The sequence below is a fragment of the Lepidochelys kempii genome, chromosome 1 (genome assembly GCF_965140265.1).
Source record: "Lepidochelys kempii isolate rLepKem1 chromosome 1, rLepKem1.hap2, whole genome shotgun sequence".
NCBI classification, from domain to species: Eukaryota; Metazoa; Chordata; order Testudines; family Cheloniidae; genus Lepidochelys; species Lepidochelys kempii.
In genome coordinates, this window is record NC_133256.1 from 247,821,998 (window position 1) to 247,841,780 (window position 19,783).

Sequence of the window (19,783 nt, forward strand, 5' to 3'; positions counted from 1 at the left end):
TCAGAAAAAGAGCGGGGGATGGAGGTCCATTTTTGACTTAAGGAAATTCAAGTTTATGAGGGTTCAGTGGTTCAGGATGGTCACGTTAGCAACTAATAATCCAAACACTGGAACAGGGGGACTGGTTCTCAGCTCTCAACCTCCCAGATGCATATTTTCACATTACCATACATCCGTCGCACAGGAGATTTCTCAGATTTGTTCCGAGACAAGATCACTACCAGTGCAGAATGCTACCTTTCGGCCTCTCTGCGGCTTCCCAGGTGTTCTCCAACGTTCTCGAGGTGGTAGTGGCCCACCTCTGCAAGCAAGGGGTCATGATATTCCCCTGCTTGGATGACTATCTACTGAAAGTCATCCCAGGAAGACACCTTAGAAGCTACTCAAAAGACTATGGCTCTCTTTTTGCAACTGGGATTACAAATAAACATGCAAAAAAATTATGTTGATATCTGTACAAAAACTAGAATTCACTGGGGCCCGCCTTGATGCACTGGAGACCAAAGCCTCATTACCACTACACAGATTTGTTATGCTAATTAACCTGGTCACCACAGCACAAACCAGCCCACAGACATCTGCCAGGACCTGCCTGCAATTATGATGTCATATGACAGCAACCATATTTGTTGCACAGCATGCCAAGCTACATATGCATTGTCTTCAGGGTTGGCGCAGGACAGTATATGTACCGCACAGACACAGCCTGAACAAATGTCTCACAGTGCCACTCAAAGTCAAAACTTCTCTACATGGTGGACTTGACCTCACAATATGCATGTCAGAGTTCCCTTCATGCAAGCCTCTCTGTCAATGATATTTACAATGGACACATCTCTTAAGTTGGGGAGCACACTTGCACAGCCACGCAGTCCAGGACAGGGAGTACCCCTCAGAGTCAACATTACACATCAACCTCCTGGAACTACGAGCAGTCCGCAACGCATGTCCATGCTTTTTACCTCTGATCAGAACAAAACCATAAAGGTACTATAGACAATATTGCTTGCATGTTTTACATAAACTGTCAAGGGAGAGCAAGGTCACGCTCCCTTTGCAGCAAAGCACAGAGATTATGGAACTGGTGCATCCATTACAACATCAACATATGAGGTACCTATCTACCAGGATGTCAGAACACCACAGTGGATTCACTAAGCAGAAAATTTTCTTAGGAGTGGGAAATAAACACCTTGGTCCTACAGAATATATTCAGATGTTGGAATTTCCTATATGTAGACCTTTTTGCTACAGCCCAGAATTCTGAGTGTCTGCAGTTTTGCTCAAGAGCAGGATTGGGGCACCGATCTATGGGCTCTGCTTTCCTCATCAAATGGGATGCTCCTCTCCTGTATATGTGTCCTCCTACTCCTCCGGTATCAAGGGTGATATACAAGATAAAAGCCAAACAATCCAGAGTCATCTGTGTGACAAGTGGGAGAACTAGGGACTCTCATGGCATACCCCCTATATACAGTCTTCTTCAAAGACAAGGTTCCTTTAAGACCACATTCCACATTGCTACCTAAAATACCTTCCTCATTCTACTTGAACCAACCTATTCGCCTTCCATCATCCTTCCCTAAACCTCATGAGAACAAACAAGAGAAGGTGATCCACACTCTAGATGTTAGATGGCCATTAGCATTCTATCTTGAAAGGACTAAACCCTAAACATAGACACAGGACCAAATCCCGCAGAGAATTAAGCCTATGACTGACTTTATGCATGCAAGAAGTCCAGTAGGATTACTCCATGCTTAGTTATTCATATGCTTAAACCTTTGGTGGATCAGGGCTATAAGCTTCATTATTTGCTTGTAGAAAATGTTGTAGTGATAAGTACTCAGATACTGTGGTGTTGACTACTGTAGAAATATATATACAAATAAATGTATTCTTGATAACTTCCTCCTACCCTCTCTTCCTTACGATGACAGAAGCCACAAAACCAAGCATATGAACTAGCCACAGTCATGTTAGGTTCCTCCTTTTCCTTTTGGTTAACCACCAAAGTGGTGACTTATTTTTAGATAAGGTTCAGTTATATTATTAAGTAACAGTAACAAATTATATCTAGATAAGATCTTGGTTTACTCTTGTCCCTCTTTGTTTTGGGGAGGGTTGGGTAGTGGAGTTTTTGTGTAGAAATGGATTGTCCTATCTTGCAGAAAATATTAAACATACGTCTTGTTAAAATGTTAATTTTCTTATTTTTACAGGTGGCGACAAAGTGATAGATGTAATCGATGTGGCAAGGCAGGCAGACAGTAAAATGAAGCTTCATAATTATATTAAGTATTTCATGAATTCTGATCGACCAAAAGTGTTAAATGTGATCAGTCTGGAGTTTTCAGACACAAAGTGAGTAATTGACTTTGAGACAACTTGACTTGGTCTCCTTTGAAATAGAGAGTAGATTTTGCTAAAACAAAGGGTAAATGTAGAAGTATAATAATACTCTAAAACAAATGAAATGGTCTCTAGTAGACTATTTTGTGTTGGGATTTGGGGACAGTATGGAATCATATAGAAGTAAACATTTTTACAATTTGATGGACATTTAGGGAAGGTAAACATTTAAAGATGTCTCTCATCATTACTTGCACTTACCCATCATTTACTTACTTTTTAAGGATGTCTGAATTGGTGGAAGTCCCTGACATTGCCACAAAGCTTTCGTGGGTGGAAAACTACTGGCCAGATGACTCTGTCTTCCCCAAGCCTTTTGTTCAGAAATATTGCTTGATGGGAGTTCAGGACAGCTACACTGATTTTCATATTGATTTTGGGGGCACGTCAGTCTGGTACCATGTTCTGTGGGTAAGAAGGTCCTTGCTCCCTGAATGCTTGAAAATGATTTTGTCCTGTGTATATCTTCTTTCCACAAAAGAAACCTGTGTTCATGGATTTCCTCATGCATTTTAAATGAAATTGTTAATCTGAGAAGGGGGCAGAGGAGGATTACTGACTGTGCACTGTTGTTCAGTCCTCTGTACAAGTTGACCCACTAGAATGAAAATGCCAATCTGCACTTTCTGGCAGAGAGGTGGACGCGATCCCTGAGCGTTTTGTAGGAGAAGATGAATGAAATGACAAACTGAATTTTTCTTAAACGTTAGCTCACACTGCTTTCTGAATTGTAGCAACCATGTAGCTGAGGATGACTGGACATAACTTCCACCAGAACTAATAAATTATTCCTTAATGTGGCACTTTCCTTGTCCCAAAACCCCAAAAGGGTGGAATGTACTACATGGTTAGCTTCTGGTAGACCAAAGAGTGACACAGAGGGTTGGAAAACCTAGGAGACTCACGCGGAAGTACAGGATATTACTATTAGATAACAGGGCTTGCCTGACAATAATACTGTTCATGTAAATGATTCAAAAGTTATACCATACCTCATATGGGATATTTTTTGTGTACAGGGTGAGAAGATCTTCTACTTGATCAAACCTACTGATGAAAATCTGTCTCTCTATGAATCTTGGAGTTCCTCTGTCACCCAGAGTGAAGTGTATTTTGGGGATAAGGTAGACAAATGTTATAAATGCGTGGTGAAACAAGGACATACCTTATTTGTTCCTACAGGTAAGATTTTACCTCCTTCCCCCTCTCTCCCCCAGCATTTTTTGCACTTATATTGTATCACCAGCAAATTCAGGATATCAAGATATGTATTAAATTATCATTTTTAGAAATATCGTAAAGTTTGAAGAAGAAATTGTCTGTCTTAAAAATACTTGGAATTGGTACCCAAACAGAGCAAAATATCAGCCCTTTAAAATGTTTAACTAGTTGGAAAGTTTCTTAAGAAATTGACTTGGGTTTTTGTTACTTGATTCATAGTAGTAATGTTTAAGGAGAAAAAGACAAGATTAGAGCTTGATAACTTTCGAGCATGGATAGGGATTTGCCAGCTGTTTCTGCAGCAAAACATTTAAAACATATTTCCTGTTATGTGGCGTCCAGTCACTTCTAATATTTCTAAGGACATGCAACATTTTGGCCATTACTGTCTCTCTGACCAGGTACAAATGGACATTTCCTGTGATTGTTAGGTGGCCTCCAAAATATGTTCACAAATGGAGTTGTAATTCAAATTTAATCTTGCTTTTGGACAAGTAGTGCTTAATGGGTATGTTCTAGGTCATCACTTAAACATAGTTCAAGAAACCATTCTTGAACAAGGAGCAAATAACAGATATGAACTTCAAAGCCTGAAATTAGAAGTTGCTCACAGATAAGTACTAGGGGAGATTAAACGGTTTGGCTAATATTTAGCAGCAGGTCTGGGTACAGTTGACTGAACTTTTGCTGAATTGATTCTACCAGTAATATACATCTATAGAGTTGAATGGTTTGGGAAGAGGAAAATGAGTTTATGCTATTTACCTGAATTAAAGCTGTTGAAGGCAAACTTAAACTATATCCACTTTTAAGTAAGAAGCCAACAGATATATACTTTTGTGTGCATATTTGAAGTTATTTGAGTTTCAGTAGTAGCTGGGTAGAGACGTACAATATTATTGGCCTGTGCTCATCATGTTAAATTGTGGTGTTATGAGAACAATCTTCCAATTACATGACAAATTAGTAGTGTAAGAGTAATTATTATTCTTGGTTTTAATTTGATCATAGTTTCATTGGGCTATTATATAATGGCTACGATTTAGGATAATTAGTGGAAGTACCTTCTAATTCTTTTCTGAATAACTTAAATAGGGCTATAATTTCTTGTTAGATAAAACATTCAGACAGAAATATTTGTTTGTTACAAGTAACACCTAAGATTACAGTGAACTGAAAGATTAGAGGGTTTTTTCTTTTTCTTTTGATTACTTTGAGTAGAGTCTGTTTCATGAAAGTCAATTTCCTTGGGTTTGTGGGTTTTTCACTTACCAAATGGGGGGAGGGGCACAGAGGGAGAGAAAATGTTTTGTTTTTTTTTAATAGGAATGTGGTTTTAAAACCATAAAGGCCTTGAATAGGTGTAACTTCTTTAACTACTATTAATTTAAAAAAAAAAAAACACAAACAGACCTAGATTTCAGATTGATAATGTCCCTTTAACTTGTATTTTTCTGAAATGCAAATGGTAACTCTCTGGCCTTGTATACACACAGAATTGATATTGTTGTGCCCACACCCAGGTACAATATTTTGTAGTGTAGAGGTATATTAAGTTTCATGGTTTTTTGTCAATTCAGGCTGGATTCATGCTGTGCTCACATCTCAGGACTGTATGGCTTTTGGAGGAAACTTTTTGCACAACCTCAATATTGGCATGCAGCTCAGGTTAGTTTCATCTGTCTGTTTTGACTATACCTTTTTCCTCCACAAGCAGGACATCCTTCTATTTAATAGATAGTTTTCATCATGCTTGTTAAATGGGATTAAATGGAGACAGGCTCTGGTAATGCACATTGCTGACTTTTTTTAGTTAGATTGTGCCAGAAGCAGACTTTGATCTGTTTCACTTCAACAAGAATAGTCTCCAATGTGTGGTCTGCACAAATTTAATTCCATTCTAAAATGAAACAAGCTCTACTTTGGAGATTAGTATAAAAAAAAAGTTGCTAAAACTGGTCAAGCTCAGGTGTGAAATCCTGAGATGGAAGGAGCAACCTTCAGTCAGGATTGCTGTCAGGACAGCTATATTAATTGTTGTCCAAGATGTGGAGCTGTATTCTAAACATACTGTTTTATTTGTTACAGTGGAATCCCAATTAAATCCCATCTATTAAAAGATTACACATTGGTTTTGTATCCTAGTTTTATGAAGTCCAACTTTATTTTTGCAAGTGCAGCATGTGATGGGTTGGATCACAGAAACCCCCTTGGGGCTGCCAACTGATGTGTCAAGACTACTTCTGCCCCTGCTTTCCCTGCCCTCCCAGCTTGGGACTTCAGTGCCCAGCCTGGTTTGAGCCAGACCCACTAGCCTGCTGCAAACCCAGACCCCAGGTCTGAACCACGTCCTCTAACAGCGGTAGGCTTAAACTGAAAGCAGCTTAAGAAGTGTTCCTGTCTTTAACACTCAGAAGCTCAACTCCCAATGGAAGTAGGATTTATTTGGTTCCAGGTAGTAACAGACAGAACAAAGTGAATTACCAAGCAAAATAAAATAGAACATGCAAGTCTGTCTAAGAAAACTGAATACAGACAAAATCTCACCCTCAGTGGTGTTCCAGTAAAGTTCCTTTTACAGACTAGTCTCCTTCTAGTCTGGGTCCAGCAATCACTCACACCCCCTGTAGTTACCGTCCTTTGTTCCAGTTTCTTTCAGGTATCCTTGGTGGTGGGGAGGCTCTCTGGAGCCAGCTGAAGACAAAATGGAGGGGTCTCCCATGGGCTTAAATAGACTTTCTCTTATGGGTGGAGACCCCTTCCTCTTTCCTATGCAAAGTCCAGCTCCAGGATGGAATTTTGGAGTCACATGGGCAAGTCACATGTCCATGCATGACTCAGTTTTTACAGGCAGCAGCCATTGCTTACCTGCTACCTTGAACATCCTCATGCACACTTCTTATGTGGATTGGAGCCTTCTAAGATCCATTGTCCCTTAAGTGCTTCTTGATTGGGCACTTAATTTACATATTCCTTTCTCAAGAAGCTGACCAAATGCTTTACAAAGGCTACTTAAAAATCAAGCCAGTACACAGCCAATATTCATAACTTCGAATACAAAAATGATACATGCCTACAAATAGGATTAATACGTTCAATAGATCATAACCTTTACAGAGATATGTTCCATGGCATATGTAGCATAAAACGTATTCTAATTATGTCATATATACATAAGCATATTTCCATAAAGCCTTATGGGGGGCACCGTCACACAGCAGTCTGACTTGATAGTCAGAGATTGGATAAGATCATAGTTCAGTCTTGTCCAAATGTCGTCTTGTTGGGGTTTGAGTATGTGGAACTTGATTTGTTTTGTTTATCATGGCCTGTTGGTTTTCTTTTTCTGAACATTGTGCGAGTTGGATATTGCACTGATTAATTCTAAAATGTACACATATAGTAATCTTTCTAAATTATTTGTTTAGGTGTTATGAAATGGAGAAAAGGCTAAAAACCCCAGATCTTTTCAAATTCCCTTTCTTTGAAGCCATCTGTTGGTTTGTGGCCAAAAACTTACTGGAAACTTTGAAAGGTAACTAATTTCGTGTTTTAATAAGATTTTGAGCATCTTGGCTTTCTTTCACACTGGGAAGGTCATGGTCTCCATCTCATGACAAATACGTAATCTGGGGAAGTCGGGTGAGCTGGGGAACATAGTTTTTGTGTGGCTTGAGTTCCTAACTGGGAAAAGCTTGTATAATTTGTTTACCAAAATCTGTTCTTTTTGATTTTGCAAATGCTGCAGTGTTCTTCATCTAATCATTTTTGCTTTCAGTAAATGGTAAATCCGAATATTGATGTGAAGAATGACTAACAGTAGAACTCAGCCTAGGTGTATAAATTGATTACTCTGGTATTTTTTTTTTTTAGCATTTGAAGTGAAAATCAATGTTAGGTTTTTTTTTCAGATGCCAACAGCATAATTGGCCTGTGAAAATAAATTTCTCTAAACAGTATTAAGTTTTAAGTTTGGACACACTGGGTATCTAAAATCCTGGGACAATACAATCTTACTGGGAAGGTTAAATCTAACGTAGTATTAGTTCCTCCCTGAGAGAAGGGACCATGGTAAGCCTGATGGTTGTAAAATGTTTCCAGCTCCTCTAGCTCAACTCTAAATGAGATATCTTCCAAAGATATTGAGCATTTAAGATACATAACATCATGCATTATGTATCTCTGTAAGACTCTTCCTATTGTTTGTCTTGGTGAGTTTCTTGATTCAGTTTGATCAAAGAGACTCCTTCAAGAGATCAGGGTTTCACATTATCATCTTGAAGTGTTTATATGTCGTAACTAAGTGTTTGAGAAGAAATTCTTGATCCAGTGTAACCCTCTTTAAAGAGCTCAAGTAACTTACATGGGATATTGTTTCTGGTGATCGTCTCTTTGCCTTGTAGAAGCAGTAAACTCCACTTTTAGTGTAGCAGCCGTGTTAGTCTGTATTTGCAAAAAGAAAAGGAGTACTTGTGGCACCTTAGAGACTAACAAATTTATTGAGCATAAGCTTTCGTGAGCTACAGCTCACTTCATCGGATGCTGTAGCTCACGAAAGCTTATGCTCAAATAAATTTTAGTCTCTAAGGTGCCACAAATACTCCTTTTCTTTTTCCACTTTTAGTGACACAGCCAGCACAAATTCATTTTAAAAGTTTTTTTTGCTTTCTTTCTTCATAAGGTGTCACTTTTACGAAGTCCATTCTTTTCATTTATTCCCTTCCGTTGACATTTTCCCCTTTCATGGGAATCTTTTGCTCATGTCCTCAAAATTGATTCACCCTTCTTGAACTTCAGCTTTGACTGGCCCTTATGCTAAACTGTAAAGTTTTTCAAAAGCACCTAAATGATTTAGGAGCCTAAGCCCATTGAAAGGCAGTGGGATTTAGGGTTCTCAATTATGTCTGTTCTTTTGAAAATTTTCCCAAGCTCTCGTCCCCATTAGATGACACAGTATCCTCACAATACTTTGTGGACTGCAAGATTGAAAGAGGTTTTTAAGAGGAGCCTTGAATCCTCCTCCAGTACTTTATATGCTGAAGTAGCATTTGTTGTCAACTCATATGGCCCTATCAATCAATCAATACTCTTTAAAAAAAACAAAACCTACTACAATTGGAAAGAGTGATGCTAAGAAAAAGCTTCCTTCTGTCAGGAGGATATTAGGCTGTATCTGCAGTGCTTCTTATGACATCAGTTCTCTGGCAGGTCAGTCTGTCTTTAACACCCTAGCACAAGTAAATGTGTGACTGCGGGTTTTGGTTCACCTCTTCCAAGCGAAACCCTCTTCAGGCTCCCTATTGAGGGTGAATTATTTTGAGTCTGTAGAAGATTTTTGAAAGATATGTTAGTCCTTAGATTTAACTAAATCTATCTAGAAATGCTAGGGGAGCTTCATTCATTTTGCTACAGTTGGAATTTCCAGTCATCCTGGAAATCAGTCTTCCTTTCATGCCATTGGGGTTAGGACATTCTCCTACCCCACCCGAGGGGCTGTCTCAGATAGACCTACTCCACAGACAAATCCTTCTTACCCAGGATCATCTTCTCTAAGAGACTCAAGAACATCTTTAAAACCTGACCCACTACCATGTCAAACAAAGGTTTCTTCAAAGATTTAAAAAATCCCAATCTACTAACTTTCCTGGTTTCCCCTCTCAAGACCTAGTGAAAAGAAACATTATCTTGAACAGTATCACAAAAGCTTTTTCCCTTGAGACAATCACCCATTCAGTCAGAATAGAGGCTTTAGTTTCTGCTCCTGATTCTTTGTGGTAATTAAAAAAAAAAAAAAAAAAGTGGGGGGTGGTTGTGGATGGTGGGGGTGAGGGAGCTTTTATCTGACCCTGGGCCTGTCTATCCTCTGAAAGTATGTGTACATAACCTGCAACAGAAAGCCTTCCAGCCTGGGTCGACAGACTCAGGCTAGCGGAGTTCATGCTGGCACTCTAAAAATAGCTGTGTAGATAACACTTTGAAGTTGGGGCTCAGGTTAGAGCTTAGGCTCTGAAGCCTAGGGAGGTGAGAGGGCTGAGTCTGATGATCTGGACTGATGGCAGTGCTCAAGTCTCCATTCAGGGTAGAAACTCTTGCCCTTCTGATCCAAGAGACAGAACTCAGGATTTCTCATTTCCTAGACCTCCTTGGTCCTCTGTGTAGTGGAGATCAGATCACAAGGACTGCATCTGCACTTTCCTGATCAGTTGCACATTACTGGCTGCCTCCACCTTCCACCCAGTTCTTTTGTGACTGTCAGACAGGAAGCTCCCTGAAGGAGTTATGACTGGGGTCCTGTGGGTGATTGCTGCTCAACTCTACTTTGGTCTGTAATCAGACTTCCACTCCTTTGCCTTCCCATTTTCTAGTCAATCTTTTACTAATTATTATAGCACCCCAAAGCCTGGTATCTGCTTTACATTGTAAATAAAGGACTAGGTCCCTGCCCAAAAACACCTATAATTCTTGACATTTTTTCTGTTGAAGCTTTGATGTAATCAACTGCTGTAATTTATCCTGGAAGCAAAAGTGAGAGTCAAGGCCCTGTGTTTTGAGGACTAGGAATCTGTTTTGATGCTGCTTTTTTCAACACAGTCCAAGATTCCTGCTGAATTCTACTAGCTCAGTTTTGCCTACTACATGCAGGATGCCTGTGCCATCTACATTGAAGCCAAGGTATTAAAAATGTGTCCTCACTTCAGCCCCATAGTGGTTGTCATTTCACTTGGCTGCAGCTCATATGACATTGCCTAAGCAAAAACACCAACTCCAGGAGACACGACCTTCCCTGACTTCCCCCCTCCTCTCCAGACTTACGACATTCCTCCCTTTCTCCCCTGAGGACAGTACCTCCCTTCCCCAGCGACTAGGAGGAAGAGGGCTCCATCGCGCCTTCTTATTCCAGACAGGAACAAACAACTTCATCTAGATACCTTCACTATGTACAACCCTGATATGGACCACTGTGGATGCAATCCCGCGTTCTGCTCCCCCCACATTGGCCATATTGGGTCCCTTGGGCAACATACAGGGCACAATTTGGGAAGCCTTCCATGGTGCAGAACCAGAGACCTGCACCTTTGCCTTCTCCATCAGTCTCTCACCCACCAGAGATTGAACCTCTCCTGGTACTGGACGAGGAGGAAGAACACGAGGACAAAGCTCCACCAGGACTACATTTCTCTTCTTCCCCTGATAAGGCTGTCATGCCCCCATTTCCTACTGCTGCTGATGACTTCAGGCACTTCCAGGAATTATTTCTCAGGATTGCAGTCTCCCCCTAGATTCCTCTGGAAGAAGTGAAAGATCAGCAACATAAACTACACTACTCAATATCCTGCACACACCTTCCTCTGCAAAAATTGTCCTACCTATCAGAGAGACTCGATCCCACGAAAGTGCTCTGGCAGACTCTGGTGTCCATCCCTCTGAACCGCAAATGGCAGACAAAAAATATTATGTTCCCACAAAAGAGATGAGATTTCTTTTCTCACATCCCACTCCCAATTCCCTAGTTAATGGGGTATAAGAAAAAAGACAGCAATATCAACCTTGATCTACCCATCAGGACAGAGACCTGAAGCGATTAGATTTATTTGGACGCAAGGCTTATTCATCTGCCATATTCCAATTTCACATTTTGAATTACGAGGCTCTTATGGCCAAGTACAACTACCTCAGCTACTCCAAGGTAGAGGAACTCCGCCAAGACCTGCCTGAAACCAAGAAAGAACAATACCAGGCACGTATATCTGAGGGACACCTCGTGGCCCATATAGCCCTACAAGCTTCTTTAGACTCTGTGGATACTGCCGCGTGCACCATCGCAACTGCTGTAGTCCTGAAGCAGGCATCATGGCTACACCTCTCAGGCTTTCCTAAGGAGGTGCAAACCACAATAGAAGACTTACCCTTTGAGGGCCCCAAATTATTCGCAGCGCATACGGATTACTCCCTACACTCCCTTAAAGACTCCCTAGCTACTCTCCGCTCTCAACATTTACACACTTGTGCTGAGGAGATGTCCAGGGGAAGTGTCATCTTCTCCTGCAATCCCAACCACTGCAGTACGCTCCCTAGCTGAAGTATGACACTCAGCACCAACAACAAAAGCCCCCTACGAAACGCAGACAGGCCACTCCTCAAGGGGCTACCTCTCACAAACCTCCAGCCAAGCAACAATTTTGAAGGTGTGATTGAAGCGCCCAAGAAGCCTCCCCCTGTGCCAGTCATACCAACCATCTTCAACATCCCATTAGTTTGGCAACTGTTTAGCTCCGTTCTTTCCAACATAGAGCCTAATCACCTCGGATAAGTGAGTTCTAGAAATTGTTGGAAAGGATATTCCATCCCTCTTCAGGGACCCCTTTTATGGACCCCTTCTACAAGAAGAAATAAATCCTCTTCTGCAACTGGGAGCCATAGAGCTGGTCCCTTCCCAACACAGAGGACAGGGTTTCTGCTCCCTTTATTCCTGGCCCAGAAGAAATCCGGTGGCTGGCGACTGATCCTGGTCTTTGAAACCTAAACAAGTTTGTCAAACTGCAGCGCTTCAAGATGTTTACCCCCTCCACCATTATCCCAGCACTGGAACATGAGGACTAGTTCTCCGCCCTTGACTTCCAAGACTTATTTTTCCATATCGCAGTACGCTCTGCCCACAGACAGTTTCTCCGATTCACCACGGGCACCGCCCTCTATCAGTACAAGGTAATGTCTTTTGGACTGTTGACGGCCCTTTGTGTAGTCTCCAAAATTCTTGCAGTAGTCGCTGCCTACCTAAGGAAATAAGGCGTTGTCATACTTAGACTGTCTTCTCAAGGCCCCACCTGAAACGGAGGCTCTTCGCACCATCCAGGTGACAATGGACCTTTTTATGAATCTAGGCCTTTGTGTGAACCTAGAGAAGTCTACTTGAATGCCAGTACAACATCTGGAGTTCATTGGTGCACAATTATATGCCATAAAAGCCGGAGCCTTCCTTCTAACTCTCAGATTCTCAACTATAGTGGATCTTGTATCCAAAGTCCAAGCCTGCCCCCAGATCTCTGCCAGGACTTGTCTCTTGTACTTGGCCACATGGCAGCCGCCACTTTTGTGGTAAAGCATGCACGGTTACATATGCAGTGTTTTCAGGCATGGCTCTGTACAGTATATGTCCCTCACAGACGCAGCCTCCACAAACTTTTATCCATGCTGATGAGAGTCAAGGACTCACTACTCTGATGCACACAGTCCAAGAACATCTTTGTCAGGGATCCTTTCTTCCAACCAGCGCTGACGATGATTCTAACAACCAATGCCTCTCTAAACAGCTGGGGAGCATACCTTCACAATCATACAGTGCAGGACAGATGGTCCTTAATCGAATCCACCCTACAGCTCAACCTCCTAGAGCCAGAGGTGAAAGTAAAGCCGATCCGGTCCAGCATATCGGTAAGAGCCAGTACACAGCTGACTGTATCGGCAGTGCCGCTGATGAGGAGGGCCAAAAGGGGTGGCTTCCCCGGGGCCTGGCAGTTTAAAAGTGCCTGGGGTGCCCGGCAGTGGCCGGAGCCCCAGGCCCTTTAAATTGCAGCAGGGAGCCCCTGAGCTCCCAGCTGTCGCTACTGCCACCAGTTGTTGCTGCGGTAATGGCAGCAGTAGCTGGGAGCCCCGGGGCTCCGGTGGTGATTTAAAGGGCCTGGGGCTCCCGGCCGCTACCACTTCCAGCACTGCGGACTCATGGAGCATGAGATTCTCCCACGACCGTGAGTGGGAACTGGATACATTAATCCTTCAGCTCATTTTCAACTGCTGGGGATTCCCCACCATAGATCTTTTTGACACACCACAAAATGCCCACTGTCCTCAATTCCGCTCAAGAGCGGGACTGGGACACGTATCTCTGGGAGATGCATTCCTCATCACATAGGATGCACCACTACTCTATGCCTTCTATGCCATTAGCTTTCTGCCTGGACAGGACTAAATCTTTTTCTGAAAATCACCACGTTTATTCCTTTCACGGACCGAAAGATCCAGGGACACAGCCATCTAACAATGCCTTTCCAAATGGATCTTGCAGCGTATACATCTGTCCTACCAACTACACAATCAATTAGAGCACATTCCACCTGCTCGCTTTCCACCTTCATTGCCTTTCTCAGTAATGTTCCCACTGCTGACATTTGCAAAGTGGCCAGATGGGCATCAACAGACACTTTTGTCCATCACTACACCTTTACTCACGACACCACAGCAGACACTTTCCTAGGACATACTGTTTTATCATTTGAAATAAATGCTGCTTCAAAGCCCTAGCCTTCCAATTAGGGGCACTGCTTCTTCGTCACCTACAGTGGAACATCCATAGGGACATCACTTGAAGAAGAAGAAGAAAAAGTTACTCACCCTGTGCAGTAACTGAAGTTCTTTGAGGTGTGTGTCCCTATTAGTGCTCCATTACCTGCCCTCCTCCCCTCTTCTTCAGAGCCAACACATAGGCTCTGCGGCAGAGAAGGACCTGGAGGGCAGTTGGACCTCACAGTGCTCTATATACATCCTGCTCAGAGCGCAAGAAAGGGGAGGTGTGCATGTGCAGTCCAATAGGCACTGCCGATGAAGATCTCCTGTCTCAGGGGCAGGGGGCGCTGCCACACCTACATTGGAGGGACACATGGGGGGACACATTCTGAAGAACCTTAGTTAATGCACAGGGTGAGTAACCACCTCCTCCCAATAAAATTCCTTTTATGAATAGACAATGTGCCATTTGGTATGAGGTTCTTTTTGATCTTTTGCCTCTTTATGGATCAATATTTTTAAGACTTGGAGAGAGTCACATTCTTCATGTATAATGCTCATTCTGCTATGACAATAAAAATCTCCTTTTAGAAAAACAAGATCAGTATCTGAACAGAAATCTTTCATGCCAAGTTTCAGTGCTGAACTAATTTGTACAATTTGCTGGACAGAGGTACTTCTGTGGTACTATGAGTGTTGTAACATGCATTAAACTGATCTGTTTCACAATCAGAACTTTAAAATCATTGATTGCTCTCCTAAACAGAGCTCTCAACTGTACTGTATCATTGTGACGGGGTTCCCGGGGTGCAACCTGAACTGTGGGACCGCTGAGCCCTCTGTCCCACCAACCTGGGGTATCCCTCTCACACTGTGATGCTGTTGACAAGCTACAAACCTCTGGCAGGTACTGCACTTACACAGACATCCACAGGCAGGGACACACCCAACAGAGTTACATGAATGCTTCTCCCAGCCACTCATGAACCAACAATAGAGAGGCTCCAGCCAATTCCCCCCAGCTCCCCAGCCTTGCACCCCAGAACAGTACTGCCTTGTCCTGGTCAGAAGCCTGACGAATGTAAGTTCATTACCCAGTCCGCATTTCCCTCAATGTGGACAGGACATGCACTAGCCTTGGTATTTTGAGTTGAGATTTCCCAGCCAAAACACACTGTTTTAGGTGAAATATAAAACATATTTATTAACTACAGAAAGATTTTAAGTGATTATAAGTAGTAAACTTAGAGATTAAGGTTGGTTACCTAAGAAATAACATAAATTTGCAGTCTAAGTTCTATAAACTAGAGAGGATTTGAATCAAGCAGTGTCTTGTCCTGATAGAGAGTACAAACTGGTCACAGATCTTCAATACACAGGCTGGAATTCTCCTCCAGCCCAGGACTCCCTCACCTGTTCAAAGTCTTTGTCCCCCAGGCATGTTTTCAGGTGTTGAGTTGTGGGGTCAGTGAAGCCAAGTCATAATGTGGCTCCCCTCCTTTATAATTTCTTCCAGTTTTCTGGAGAGATCTATCCTCATGAGGTGGGGGTCCTCCCCCATTGGTCAAGCATTCTCCATTGTCCACATGCTCTCTCTGAGAAATCTCCATTATATACAGTTCCTGGGATAGTGGATTCTTTTTAATGAGCCATCAGCCCATCCGGCTACTCCATTGTTGTACTTGGAAAGGGTGGTGGTGGGTGTTCCTAACATCACAACATACGTCAGTAACATACACATAACAAAACTTCACAACTTCACACAGAATGACAACACATACAATCCAACAGGTATTAATGTTCAACAAATCAAGACTTTTCTAAAATGATATCTCACAAGGCATACTTTGTATGTAACACATCATAATTATATGATAGTGGTGAATATGGGGGTTTCAGGGTGCTGTTTTGAGGTACAGAGTGCCACAGTCATGGAATACATTTGCATTGCAGCTGGTTATGGCAGGTTCCCTTTAAAAGGGATAGCTGGTGGGCTAGCTGGGAGATGTTTCTGCTGCACCTTTGGGCCCCCTGCTCTTTTCCTCCTCACTTCCACCCTTCAAAGAGCAGAGAGCATCCTGACAAAAAAGAAACAGAGCTGCTTTGAAGTTGAAGGGAGTTTTAGACAGGGAAGAGGAAAAAGCCAATGACTGGGCCCACACCTTATTCACAGGAGGAGGGAGCAGAAAGAGCACAGCAGCTCTAGGCCAGATCTGCTCCTTTCTTCCCCATGAAGGTGTTGACCCAGCAGCCACCTCCCTCCTCACCCACTCTATCTGTTAATGGCAGGGCAGGAGGAATAAAACCTGCTGAGTCTTTCTGGCCAGCTCTCCTTTCATCATAGGCAGTTCTGCTATAGGGAAGAGAGTGAAAGGAAAGATTGAGCTGCAGCCCCCAGGAGCTGTAGCAGCCTTTGGGAGTCTTTGCACTCCAGCAGCAGCAGCCATCATCCTTAAGGGAAGAAGAGGGTGGCCACTCACTGCAGGGGAGACCATATTAATGTTGTGTGTATGTGTGTCATTGATTGGGATTATGGCAGAGATTTGGGGTGCCATAAGGCAGCTGGCTTGAATTGCATTAATTTTATGTGGGTGAATTTAATTGAGGCATTTTTGTATTGAGACTGTCCATTCACACCACTCTTGTAGCCCCAACTAGTAAAAATGTGGAACACTTGTGTGGTGGTGAACTAGAAAGTAAAGATTGTTTCAGCATAAGTTGTCATCTAGGATGTTTTCTCTAAACCAGTTGTGCAATCTGTTGTATGCTGTTCCCCCGGCCCTAAGTAACCTGTAACACATTGCAAAACTCATGTAATTGTTTCATGCAGTAAGAAGCCATCCTTGAAAACAGATTTTGTACTTTAAAACATTCTTTCTTATGGTTTGATGTACATAAACACATAGAGTACTACATTTCAGTTGTTTGTCACATGTTTTGTTGGTAGTGTAATACATTGGCAGGTTTATTAAAGGTTGAGAGGTCTGTACCTGATTTGTGGTTTTACATTGTAATATGCTTATAAACTGAAACCTCTGTCCTTTTTAGAACTGAGGGAAGATGGTTTCCAGCCCCAGAACTTCTTAGTCCAAGGAGTGAAGGCTTTACTTAGTGCTTTAAAGTTATGGATGAAAAAAGAAGTAAGTGCAAGTGTATTTGTTTGTTCGTTTGTTTTAGTGAATTGTTTTTAATTTTAAAACTACATGAAAGTCTGAATCCTTTTAGAGTGTTTTGCCATTTTATAGATCTTTCATCCATTCGTAAGTATTGGAAAACTTGCTAGAAATTATGGATGGATGGTTTGGGGGAAAGCTGTCTGAGATGGTTTTATATTGTATGACACTATCCGTCATTATAGACCAATTACTATATTTAACTCTTGGGATTGCATTTAATCCAGCTTTCTCTTTCCAGTATATGATAAAGGAGTTAGACGGCAATCACATGAAGTTTCCCCATGTGAAATTATTATTGCATGTTGGCACAACGTACTTTGTGTGTCCACTGATATCACTTCTGTACTGCAGAGATGATCAGAATTTGGCAGAAATGTATTCTGATTTAGAATTTGCTTTTGTTTTCCTCCACATTTTGCACATATGGTGCACAGTAACTTAGACCTAGTAGCCTTTAAAAGCTTATCTACAGAAATGGCTCCTTGTAGGTGCTCTAAAGGAGATTAAACTATCCAGAAATGAATATGGGGAGACCCTAAATACATTAGTACACTGGGAACCCCTCTGAAAAAAGTATTATATTTGTTAGCCCCATCTCTAGCAAAGTTACTCTGTGTGGGGGAGGAAAGATTGAGATCTTGTTTTCCCTCCCTTTGCTGAATGATTTGATTCCCCCTCCCCCCCATTTAGTTGAAACAAGAAGCTCTGAAGACCAAATTATTTAGAGCAGTAAAGGGAGAAGGAAAAACACAGGACACATAAACTAAAGATGTCCTGACACCCCCCCTCCTACCCCCCCAAAGAAAACAGTACTGATTTTGTGGGGAGATTTGGGGTTCAACACTTTATTCTCTATTCTCTCCCCCCCCCCCCCCCCCCCGCTATGGTGGTTGGTCTGGTCTACAGGCTTAGCTGAAAGCTCAAGAGGGGACCTCTTTGGCTTCAGGCCCACTTATCCATGCTTCTGTGAAACTAATCACTGCATAACCATCTCCTCTCAGGCCTTCTTTGAATATTCACAGTAAGCTAAAAACTGGGAGAAGTTTGAATTGTAATTTTTCACAGAAAGTGGTTTGTTTGTTTTTGTTTTTGGTGTGTGAGTGCCCTCTGTGTATCCCACTCCTGGGATATAGCAGCTTTGGAATATTTCTAGCGAGCAGTGTCAGTTGGGGCCATTTTCCCCTTCTCTCCCTCTCCCCCCACAAAGGATTCAATGGGTATAAAAGGGAAGAGTAATGGCCACACCCACCCTTCAGTTCCCTTTTAACCATCAAAGGTGTAGAGAGGTTGAATCATATTCAGTGTCATTGATGTTTCTTATCTGTTTTGTGCTTTTTGGTTCTGCCTTTTGTCGGCTGTTTTCTTTTTTGTTAAATTAACAGTACAGGTTTCTTCAGTTTGAAGAATAAAGAAGAAATGCTACCTATTGGGCTCAGGTATCATATGGATGACTTGCAAGAGCCAGAGTGCTGCCTCACACTCCCTTTCTATCAAGGGAGGCTCTTCAGACTAAGTCTGGTTGTGATCAAGTTCAACACTGACTTTGGACATCCCCTAGCCTTAAGTGGCTCTGTGTCCAGCTTAAGCAACATCCATCTCCCCAGTCTTATCTGGACGAGTCCAGCACTGAGGTCTTTAGGTCAACCTAATTCATTGCCAAGGTTCTAGCATTGTCAATATTGAGGTTGAGGTTCACAGGTCCCTTCGGGTTGACTGAATTTCATGATGACATCTGTTGGGGGGCTTATTCCTTCACCCACTTACTTCCCTGGTCCTTCTTGCATGAACAGAGAGCAACAATACCCAAAGTCCAAAGGTGCAAACAATTCTATGTTTATTGGGGTGAACTTCCAGCAAGCATGATTCCAGTTTCCTTCCTTAGTGTCCCCCTTCCCAGCTCTGACACCACAGAGCCTTACCTGTGTCCCTGTTCCCATTCCCCCCCTTAGCAAAACACGATTCCAGTTCCCCCCCGTTCCCTGTTCCCATTTTTCCCCCCCTTACTTCCTGATTGACTGCAGACTATAGTAAAACTTGAGTTCTGCTTAGCTATACCTTAACCAATCATTTTCCTGAAATGTAACTAACCAATCCTAACATATTGTAACATGATTATTTAATCAGTTATATCCCACCACCCAGCAAAATTAATTATACACCAGACAGAAACAATCACAGAACCAGACAGAGACCATGCAAATAAACAATAGCAAAGTGGGAAATAGAATGACAAAACAGTAGAGAAGTGAGGATTTCACATCTCAGCTATTGATAAGTGAGTTCTTGCCAGACAGGATGCTATCAAACTAAGTTTCCTTTTACATTTTCTAGGCACTTCCCTTTCTCTGGAGGCGACAGGCACTATCAGGACAGGATTGTGTTCCTAACAACCCAATAGCACCTTATTTCAGTTAGACTAATTTGGAATGTGAGCATGTGACCGCACGCTTCCCAGCTTATGGCTGCCTCTGCTGCTTAGCCAAAGGCCTTAGCCTAAGAAGAGGGCCTCAGACTGTCACAGTGAGAGAAGGCCCTTACACCAGCAGACAGTGATTTTGATTCTTTCTTTTATACCTCTATAACTAGCTAAGTGATCAGAATAAGCCTAAATTCTTAGTCTAGGCCTTTGCAGACAGGCCTGCATACCTATATCCTAACAACATCATCGGTGTGACATCTCTTGAGCCACTAGG

The 19,783-nt window shown here is 42.3% G+C and overlaps 1 protein-coding gene across 2 annotated transcripts in view; it reads left to right on the forward strand.

The window, feature by feature from the left end:
• The window catches only part of KDM7A (lysine demethylase 7A), a 95,648-nt gene that overhangs the window by 42,567 nt on the left and 33,298 nt on the right, over positions 1-19,783 (forward strand). For both annotated transcript variants that reach the window (XM_073322670.1, XM_073322678.1), the window contains exons 5-10: positions 2,223-2,364; positions 2,637-2,823; positions 3,432-3,594; positions 5,214-5,301; positions 7,062-7,168; positions 16,963-17,054. In XM_073322670.1, the coding sequence (XP_073178771.1) occupies positions 2,223-2,364; positions 2,637-2,823; positions 3,432-3,594; positions 5,214-5,301; positions 7,062-7,168; positions 16,963-17,054 (779 nt within the window). The remainder of the gene's footprint in view (positions 1-2,222; positions 2,365-2,636; positions 2,824-3,431; positions 3,595-5,213; positions 5,302-7,061; positions 7,169-16,962; positions 17,055-19,783) is intronic.